At 40.1% G+C, this 11,020-nt stretch overlaps 1 protein-coding gene across 2 annotated transcripts in view; it reads right to left on the reverse strand.

Annotated features, from left to right (window-relative positions):
* The window catches only part of EPG5 (ectopic P-granules 5 autophagy tethering factor), a 112,574-nt gene extending 104,110 nt beyond the window's left edge, over positions 1-8,464 (reverse strand). For both annotated transcript variants that reach the window (XM_049900030.1, XM_049900029.1), the window contains exon 1: positions 8,315-8,464. In XM_049900030.1, the coding sequence (XP_049755987.1) occupies positions 8,315-8,377 (63 nt within the window). In that variant the 5' untranslated portion in view covers positions 8,378-8,464. The remainder of the gene's footprint in view (positions 1-8,314) is intronic.
* Positions 8,465-11,020: the final 2,556 nt, after the last annotated feature.

Here is an 11,020-nt window from a genome sequence, read left to right on the forward strand (position 1 = left end):
GCTGGCAAGAAGGCAATGGGATGACATATATAAAGCCTTGAAGGAGAAAAATTGCCAGCCAAGAATTATATACCCAGCAAAATTGTCTCCCAAATATGAAGGCGAAATTAGGACATTTCCAGATAAAGTTTAGGAAATCTGCAAAAAACAAATCAAAATTACAAGAAATACTAAAGGAAGTCCTCTAGTTAGAAAGTCAATAACATCAGATAATAACCCAAGACTAGAACACAAAAAGGAGCAACCAGATTATCAACCCAGATAGGGGAATCACAAAAATAAATCAAGGCTAAAACGCTCAAAACAGGGAAACAGAGACGTCATTATGTAAAAGACGACAACATTAAATGAAAAAAAGAAGGGCTAAAAAATGTAGTCATAGATCTTTCATATGGAGATGAAGTCAAGGCGATATAAAAAAATAAAGGTTTGGTTTAAACTTAGAAAAATAGGGATAAATATTAAGGTAACCACAAAGGAAACTAACAATCCTACACATCAAAATAAAAAACAAGAAAAACATAAAGACTCAGCAAGTACAAAATCAACAACAACGAAAAAGAGGAAAAGACAATATATAAAGAAAAACTACTCCGCACAGAAAATTAACTGGAAAAAAGAAACTGTCAACAACACACATACACAAAAAGACAGCAAAATGACAGTACTAAACTCGTACTTATCAATAGGTATGTAAATGGACTAAACGCACCAATAAAGAGACAGGGAGTGGATAAAAAAAATGACCCTATGTATATGCTGCCTAAAAGAGACACATCTTAGACTTAAAGATACAAATAAACTAAAACTCAACGGATGGAAAAAATTTATCAAGCAAACAACAATCAAAAAAGAGCAAGAGTGGCAATAGTAATTTCTGATAAAAATGTCCAGGCAGATTAAGAAGAATCTATATTTCTTTATTTTTTGTCTCCAAGTAAGAGTTGCATACAGTAGAGAACCAATAATGAAATTATTCCACAGGAGAAAAAAATTTCAGGAAATTATATAGATGAGTTGTTAATAAACACAGAAAAACACAATTCTATCATTACAGTAAATATGCTCTGGAGTACTGACGCATTCCTGGGAAGAAAAGAAGAACCCATAACAAACTGCTATCAACAGTCATCTCCAGGAGACCGAATTCTGGGAATTTCATTTCTGGGTTGTACGTGCGTGGGGACATACATTCATATGTACATTTTTTTAAAGTAAGCACTTTTATAATCAGAAAAAAGAAGTTTTTTTTTTAAAGTTCTATATAACAAACTGTTAAGCTTCTACCCATCATTTGAAGTTCTATGAATTTTATTCAATAAAAAAGTTATAATTCCTTTCCTTCCTTTAAAATAATGATGAGCTGCTTCTTCACAAATGATGGAAGGTCTGATTTTACACATTTTGTAGAATACTTATCATCGGATTATTTTAAAGGCAGTGTCAGTTTACCACTCATGTCTGTGTCTCCAGCACTTTGCACAACGTCTGGAACAGAATAGATAAAAAAAGGGCTTGGACACATTGGCCTAACTGTCAAATCAGGAGCTCTCAGAGCAACTTCACCAGCTCTCCTTGGGATATACAAGAATGCTAAACAAGTAGAAAGGCTGTGTGGAAGGGTAGGTGTTCTGTATGTTTCTGTAACAACCTCAGATCCCATAAGGTATATGTTATCGTTATGCTTTCAAAACACATATGTACAAGCACTCATAATATGAATTTAGAAATAGAAATATGTATACCTTTATGAGACTCTCTAACATTAACTACAACTCATTAGTAACCTGTAAGTCATAAGAAAGTTTCTTAGAAAATTTCTGAACTTAGACATAGGAACACAGAAGCATGTGAAGTATGTAAAGAACATAAACAATCTTGAAGTTCACTATGACCCGGCAAGCTGTGACACAAGAAAACGATATAAATCTAAACAACCTCCCTAATCTTTAACCTTGAAGAAAAGATGCATCATTCAGCTACTCTCTAAGCTTGGACAAAAGACATTCTGTACTAGTCTTTGCCACCGCAGTGGTCCTTGTCCTGTGGAGCCAAGGTGACAAATTCACATATAAACCCTAGATTTCTGCTCACTCACCAAGAGAAGGTAGCAATGGAACTAAGATTTTGTCTACTGTAGCCCACCTTGGACTCTAGCTATGATGGACCTCCGCCAAGTTCAAGCCATGGTTAAGCCTTCCTCCTGAGATGTCCTGTTAAAGGTAAAAGCCTGAATTCTAAAGATTTCAACTTCAGCCATTTAATTAACATTGTAATTGTTAATTTTGATTCTCCTGTTCCAAATCAATGTTGTGAGGTCTTACTTGTGTGCCTTGCCATGACTTCCTTGCAATAAACAAGTTTATGCATGATAAACCTGAGTATCTATTAATTTCTAAGATAAAATCCTACACAACAGTGGAGATTATACATTTTGTTATGAATACAACATAACAATGCTACTTCTGTGGTGTTGCTCTTAATAATCTTATATTAACAGCATTTTATATGATTAATCTCTCTCTCCTTCCTGATACACTTTCTTCATGCAGCTTCCAGAACACTACACTCTCCTGGTTTTCCTCCTATCTCACTGGTCGCTCCTTCTCATATCCCTTTGTTGGTTCCTCCTTTTCTCCCCAACCTCTTAAAATTGGAGTGTTCCTGGGTTCAGTCCTTGGTCGTCTTTTTTATCTACACTCACTCCCAAAATGGCCTCATTCAGTCTCTGGCTTTAAATACCATCGATATGCTGATGATGCCCAAATCTTTACCCCCAGCCCAGAGCTCTCTCCATACTCCAGATTCCCATAACCAACCCTACTCTACATCTCCATGTGGATGGCTAAGAAACATTTATTCTAAAATTATCATGTCCAAAACCACACTCCTGATCTTTCCCTCAAAACCTGTTCCATCTTCAGCCTTCTCCATCTCAGAGTCATCCTTGATTAACTTCTCTCATATCCTTCATCCAAGCCATCAGCCGATCTTGACTCTACCTTCAAAAACTCCCCAGAAGAGAAAGCGGGCTGTCTCATTAGGGGAAGAGTAATTGGGAGTGTGTAGCAAGGTGTATATGGGTTTTTGTGTGAGAGACTGACTTGATTTGTAAACTTTCACTTAAAGCACAATAAAAGTTATTAAAAAAAAAAACTCCCCAGAATTCAAGCACTTCTCACCAGCTTCAATTCCACGACTCTGGTCAAAGCCACCATCACCTCTTCCCTGGATTATTGCAGTAGTCACTTACTGGGTCTCTGAATCTACCTCTGCTCCCTTTCAGTCTATTCTCAATATAGCAGCCACAGTGATCCTTTAAAGCTTAAGTTGGATCATGTCACTTCTCTGCTCAAAATCCTAAAATGATTCCATATTTCACTCAGAGTAAAAGCTAAAGTCGTCACAATGGCCTACAAGATCCTACATGACCTGCTCTTCTTGTTACACCTTTCTGATTTCAGCCCCCTACTACCCTAACTATGCTGCCTCCTCCCAGTTCCTGGGACAAGAAAGGCATGTCACTGCCTTAGGGCCTTTGCCCTGGCTCTTGCCTCTGCCTGGAAAACTATCCCCAGTATCCACATGACTAACTCATCTCTTTCACAACTTGAGTCAAATGTCACCTTCAGGAAGAATTACCTTGACCACCTATTTAAAACTGCAACCCATCCTGATCTCTCACCAGTAATCACCACACCCTTGCCCTATTCTTCTTCTTTTTTCCATACCACTTCGCCTTCTAACATATATTTTATTGATATTTTATGTTTGCTTTGTTTATCTGTCTTCTCCCTCTAAAACATAAACCTCATTAAGGCCACATTCTTTTTATTTTCTTGTATGTTACACACCAAATGCCTAGAACAGTTCCTGAGACCAGAAGGTGATCAACGAGTATTCGTTCAACAAATGAATGACTCTCAGGAGGCACCAAAAAAAACCAAACCCATTGCCATCAAGTCGATTCTGACTCACAGCAACCCTGTAGGACGAGTGGAATTGCTCCATACGGTCTCCAAGGGGCGGTTGGTGGGTTCAAACTGTCGGCCTTTTCATTAGCAGCCAAACTCGTAACCACTGTGCCACCAGGGCACCATAGGAGGCACAAAAGGAGCTAAATAATAATATACAGCATCCCCCACCTCCACTCCTATAACCACTCATGAAAGGGAAGAGTCAAAAGGTAGAAATCATCTCGGCTAAGGAGCAAGAGGCATCCTGGGTAGCGCAAACAGTTAAGCACTAGACTACCAGCCGAAGGTTGGCAGTTCAAACCCACCCGGAGGAGCCTTGGAAGACAGGCCTGGCAGTCTGCTGTCGAAAGGTCACAGTCTTGAAAACCCTATGGAGCACAGTTCTACTCTGCATACATGGGGTCGCAGTGAGTCAAAACTGACTCCAGGGCAACTAACAACAAGGGACAATGGAGGATGGGAATTATAAACAGCTCACTGTTATCAGCTTTCCAGGACACATCTCAGTCTGTCATTAGTAGTTACTATACGTTCTTAGTGTTAGTGAGTTGTTGGCATTTACAAACTAATATTAACTGTAAAAATACTTTATATAACTTTAAAACACACTACTTCTGCAGAGTAGTTTCAAATCTAAGCATCTACTGTTTCAAACCCATAGTCTACCAAGATCAGCAAAGTCCTCTAGCTTGGGTGATATTTTAGCAGAGAAACATATTAAAAGAATGAAAATATTATTAGGACTATCTCTTAGCTATCAGGCGATAAGCACCAAATAATAACAAGCTAGCAAGGTGAAATCATCTATCAGATGATTAACACTGAGAAACGTAGGTCAGCTGCTTGCTAAAATCCAGAAGCCTCTCAAACTATCTAAAGGAAAAACCACATGACACTATTTACTTCCTGATCTGAAACTTGGGCCACCACTTTATGATTCCATAACCAGGTAACTAATTATACCACAGATTGTAAAGGTTTCATTAATGCAGGGCTTTATAACCATGACCAAACTATGGCCAGCACTAGGAAATGAATCTATTTACTCTGAAAGAAGAATTAATTTTCTAGACTAAAAAGTATGAGGGTCCTTCTGGTGACATGGACTTCTTCCATTTGCATTTTCACACAAGTCAGGGGAAAGTATTCTGGAGTAAATCATTCTGAGTGACAAAGCCTGGAAATATCTTCAATACTGGCATTTACTCCTTCATTCAACAAACATTATCCAGTGACCACTAGTGCTGTAATGGGCACTGGGAATACATCTGTGAACAAGACAGGTTCCTCCCTCATTAGTTCACAATCTAAAGGGGAAGAGAAATGTTGACAACATAAAGACAAGTGAGATAAGTGACACAAAGGGGTACAGAGTGCTACTTTGGGGCAGGGGGGTAACATGAGGGTAATCAGGAAAAGCTTCTCTGAGGAACTAGTGTTTAAACTAAGACCTCATGAATAAAGCATGTTTGGCTGCTAACCAAAAGGTAGAAGGTTTGAGTTTACCCAGACGTGCCTCGGGAGAAAGCCCTGGCATTCTATTTCCAAAAATTCAGCCATTGAAAACCCTATGGGACACAGTACTACTCTGACACATAGGGGGTCACCATAAGTCAGAGTGGACTCAGTGGCAACTGGTTTAAGCGGGGCGAGGTAAAAGGGGGCAGAAAGACTGCCAGGACAGAGGGTACAGCATGGCCAAAGGTCCTGAAGCAGGAAAGGACATACACGGTTGGAAATCCAAAGAGATAGTGGTGGTAGGCCTCAGTCTGAGGAGGAAAATGGAAACCAGGTCATGCGGGGCTCTCTGTCCAAAGTAAGGACTTCGGACTCTAACTTCCAGATAACAGGAAACCTCTTAAGGGTTTTCAGCAAGAAAGTGGCCTGAGCAGTTTTATTTTAAAAATACCGGGCCAGCTTCAGTTCAGAGAATGGGCAGCAAGAATGATGAGGAAAGGCCAGGTTAACAGAAACCCAAAGATGAAGGTATTCTGGAGAAAGGTCGTGGTAGTAAGACTGAGAGAAATGGGCAAAATCAGGAAAATACTTAGGAAGTACAACTAGCAAGACATAATGACTGATTAGACTTGGAGGGTGCAGAAAAGCTTGTTTCTTGTTTGACCAAATGCCTCTGAAATGTAGACTTCTTCATAAACTTTACAAATATATAGAAACAAAATATGTTTGCATAGGGAAGTTGCCTAAAATATGTCAATAAACTGAGCAATTGGTTTTTCATGATGGATTTAAAAGTTTAACATTTTTAATTTCTTCATTTAGAAACTTTGTTTTAAATAACTTGAGAGAAAAAAATCCTCATAACTGTCCATTTTTAAGTATTAAACATTCTCTCTATAGACAGATAAACCAAAAACCAAACCCAATGCCACAGATTCCAACTCACAGTGACCCCATAGGATAGGGTGGAACTGCCCCATAGGGTTTCCAAGGAGCAGCTGGATTCATACCGCTGACCCTTTGGTTAGCAGCTGAGCTCCTAACTACTGCACCACCAGGGCTCCATAGGCAGAGACATATAAATATAGATAAATAAAATAATTATTAAGCTACTAGACTGAGTGTCAGGATTTTTTACTTTAACCTAAGTTTCCTCATTAACTGCATTACTATGGGGTTATCATTAACCTATCTAGGCTTTACTTTCATTACTCATTTGGAGAAAAAAAAACATGATTAATATTTCTAATTTCTCTAATTAAAAGTTTTAAGATTTTGCTCTCTACAGACAAATGATATTTACATGTTACGCACTGCTTTGGTCCAGGGGTCTCACGCATGGCTGGTAATGGTTTTTCTTCCTCCTCCTCTTCTGGATAGTCTTCTACCAGCTCAATACGATGCAAAATTATTTCTCTTGAAAATGTTTTGGAAGTAGGTAGCAATATGGCTTTTGCAACAAAGAGTGCCTCCTCAGAGACCTGGGTCAACTGATGTCCGAAACTCCACTGTTGTTAGTTGCCGTCGTGTTGATTCCAACTCATGGTGACCCCTTGTGTTGCAGAGTAGAACTGCTCCGTAGGGTTTTCAAGGCAGAAGCATATCTCCAGGCCCATCTTACACGGTGCCTCTGGGTGGGTTCGAACTACTACTTGGCTAGAAGTTGAGTGCTTAATGTTTGTGCCACCGAGGGACTCCTCATAATTCCACTACGGCCTTTTAAAGATACATTATAAAGAAAAGGGTCTACATTAAGTTATTTACAATTTATTAAACATGGTACTACTCTCCTGTTATAACCTAGTTCCTATAAGAAAATCTGACTTTTGGATCATTTTTAAGTTACATATGTTCTTGAGCATCACTGACTTCTAGGAAGGGACTGCCTACTTCATTATTTCCTTAATGTAAATACCAACTTCATTGTTTCCTTAAATTCAGTTACAGGTAAGTCAAAATCACCTACGTCCATCATCCAGGGGAACCACTGCAAAATAAATATTTTAGAAAATATGTAGTATAGTAGAAAATATACAAGGGACAAAATAAAAATCTAGACTGCACCTGGTAACAAATCAACTTAAAACCACATCAATACATCTCAGTTTAATCCAGGAAACCCAGAAGATTCAAATGCTTCCCTACTGCGTGAGTCACACCCTGGCTTAATTTCTAGACCTTCGTGCCCCATCACAAACAACCAGGAGCAGGAGAAACAAACAGGAGCAGCACCACTACCATCCTGAATTTTGGGAGTGAAAAGGACTGGCACATCACTAGTCTAGTTTATATCTGACGCTATCCATAAAGCTCTGCCAAAGGGCACATTCCCCGCGTGGAGAAGTGCCTTCCCTCTTTATGCACAGAAAACCAAAACCAAAACCAAACCAAACTCAGCGCCGTCGAGTCGATGCCGACTCATACCGACCCTACAGGACAGAGCAGAACTGCCCAGTAGAGTTTCCAAGGAGCGCCTGGCGGATTTGAACCGCCGACCCTTGGGTTAGCAGCTGTAGCACTTAACCACTACGCCACCAGGGTTTCCTTATGCATAGAAGGGACTGCAAATGTTCCCAGGTCACAGAGGAGAAGAGAGAGTCAAAGGCGGGCCTGGGAGGAGAAAAGCTGCTTCGCGGCAAGAATCGAAAAGGAAGAACCCAGTGAGCTCAGCAGAGGGAGAAAAACAAATGGGCTCCTCACAAAGTGAGCCAGGGAGCGTGCCGGCAGAGAGCTGGGCCGGTGTCCATGGGTGTAGGGATCAAACACGGGAAAGTGGGGCAGGGATGAAGCGGGCTCAGAGAGTCAGCTGGAGGGCGAAGAGGAAAGGGTAGCCTGAGCGCACACGCCGGGGCTTGAGGGAGGGAGAGAGAAGGCCTCACCTTGGTTTTACTCCGGCTGCCCTTGGCCTTGGCCCGGCGAGGGGGCCTCACCGCCTCGGCCATAGACCCTGCGGTGGAGCCGTCGCCGTTTGTTGTTGTCAAAGCCCTGGGCGCTCCTTAACCTGCCCAGTTCCGGCCTCCCGTCTCTCACATGATCGAATCTCCACCACTCCCAAAGAAGGGGCGGCAACTCGGCACCTCTACGGGTCGCGACGTAGAACAAATCACAAGACGCATTTTCACTGGCAGATAGTGGCTCCGCCCCCTTCTTAGCACCCAGGCTCCACCCCCTGGGCCAGGAGCGCTAGGTGCCTCGCCTTCCTAGCCTCGGGTGGGCTACCGTGATGTGTCGTGTTGGCCCGGGACAGTAACCCTCCAGGCTGATGCGTACCATCTGTCTCCCAAGCAATGCGGCGCTCTCATTCCGGGCCGCGGGTTCTCTCGCACACCTCAATCACGTTGGTTTAAAGGAGCCGGGGGAAAGGTGCTTGTCAATCTTATTTTGACCGTTAGATAATGAGTACCAATGAGGCTAAATCTCTCGAGTGTCCTCAAGGAAACCGCGTGGAGCTTTGGTTTCCGTCGGGATGTGCACTCAGTAAAGGGGAATGATGATAAGTCCCTTTTCAGATATAATGAGGATTAAATGAGCTAACCGTGAAGGGTGCATTTTTCAAGTAGGGGATGTGGTGGACTTGAGAATGGAAACTGGAAATGCCAAAGAGAACCAAATTGCTTTGTATGAGCAGAGACTTAGAGAGTTTAAAGGAGCAGGAGGAACCAGATAAAGGGAGATGGGGGTCAGTCGGCTGGCAGAGGGTTAACTACTAAACAAAACTAAATTTTCCATCATGAAGGCATCTATCATTGGAATAACTTTAGAATTGTGGCCAACATCCAGACAATTCAAGTTCTGTTTTTGAAAAAGTACCAAATTCAATCAGGAAGCACAGAGATGGATGGAGTCTGGACAAGTGATAAAGCAACCAGGTTGTCTGTTAGTCAAAACAGGAGAATTGGATGATGATGTATTTTGAACCCAGAAGTTGGTTGTCAAAACTATTCCATTTAAAGGATGTAGACTTGGAATTCCTGTTGCCACAGCAACTAATTAAGAGGAATAGGGGGACTCAGAAAATTTCCCCAAGAGTGTGCAGCCCAAGATTTCATTTCCCAGCCAAAAATCTGACTGATAAGCAACCCTAGTTGGCTAAGCCGGTAAACCCAACCTGCTCCAGACAGTAGATTGAAAAAGTAAACCGATTATTTGAAGTGAAGTGTCATTTCAGGAAAGTTCAGAATCAAATACAAAGAAGATAAAGTAATTCAAACCAACAGTATAAAACCCTTTTATATTAAATTAGGAATAATCTCTGTCTTTTTTAAATGGTTGTACTGGATAAGAGAATTTGGCGAATTAGAGGATCTAACAGACCCTTAATGACATGGACTGACACAGCGGCTGCAACAATAGACTCAAGAATAGGAACGATTGTGAGGATGGTGCAGAATCAGGCAGTGTTCTTCTGCTGTGCATAGGATCGCTGAGTCGGAACTGACTAAGCGCACACGAAACAAAAACAACAGACCTTGTGATTCCAAATTAAAATATGTATTTGACTAACTGAATTTATGTTACATATTTTTGGTTGAAAGCTATAATTCTACAAAGTTGTACATAATTCTGGAATATATATGAGAAATTGAGATCCATTGTATCTATAAACTGCATTTGTTAGACCACAGGAGAGTGGTTTAGGTAGTTAGAAAGGTTTGTTGGTCAATTCAGGCAATATAAGAAATTAAAATACTATTAATATTGTAGGTTAAAATGTTTGAAGAAATTTAAATCCTAAAGGGGACTGATCATTTAAGGGAGTTTGGTCTGTTGAATTTGAGGCGATCAACTGTTCATTAAAGTTCCCCCTTGAAAGTAATTATTAGCATTTATTTGATTTATAAATACAATATTAAGATTTATAAAGATAACTTGAAGACTGAAGAAAAGCTAAACTTTAAAATGTGTATGATGTAAATAAATTGAAGATTAATTTAAAAAATAAATAATGACAAATAGTTTTTTCTATACCTTAATGCTCCCTCAAAGACATGAAAAAAATTCACATTGTTGGCAAGCAGGTTAATCAATGGCCTGATAGCAGCCAAACGTTTGCTACTACTGATCCCTAGGCGGTAACCATCCCCAACATTTCCTGAGCTCTTACTGTCTTCAGGGCACTGTTCTGAGTACTTTTCACGTATTAACTCATTTGACTATCATAATAACCCTACAAAGTCAGTAATTTTATTCTTATTTTATAGATAAGGGAACTAAGGCCCAGAGAAGTTAAATAATTTGTGTAAGGTTTTACAGCTAGTAAATGGGAAAGCTGGAATTGGAACCAAGGCAGTTGTACAATATAAATAAATGGACTTTTAAGATAGAAAGCCTGATTTACTCTCTCCATGTTTACAATACTCTATACTTATATACTGGGGCCACAATGAATATCAGAAAATTTTCATGTAGAAGACACTAGATTATTCATAATAGTTCAGTGTTGCCTGTTGGGTGTTAGGATTATTTTTTCCTTTCCTTCAAAAATTTCTATAATAATTTTTTAATTATATTTCTAATGTCTACAAATAATATAGAAGTATATATGATAAAAAGTTAATGTTCCCTGTCATGGATTGAATTGTGTC

The sequence above is a fragment of the Elephas maximus genome, chromosome 11 (assembly GCF_024166365.1).
Source record: "Elephas maximus indicus isolate mEleMax1 chromosome 11, mEleMax1 primary haplotype, whole genome shotgun sequence".
In the NCBI taxonomy this organism is placed as follows: domain Eukaryota; kingdom Metazoa; phylum Chordata; class Mammalia; order Proboscidea; family Elephantidae; genus Elephas; species Elephas maximus.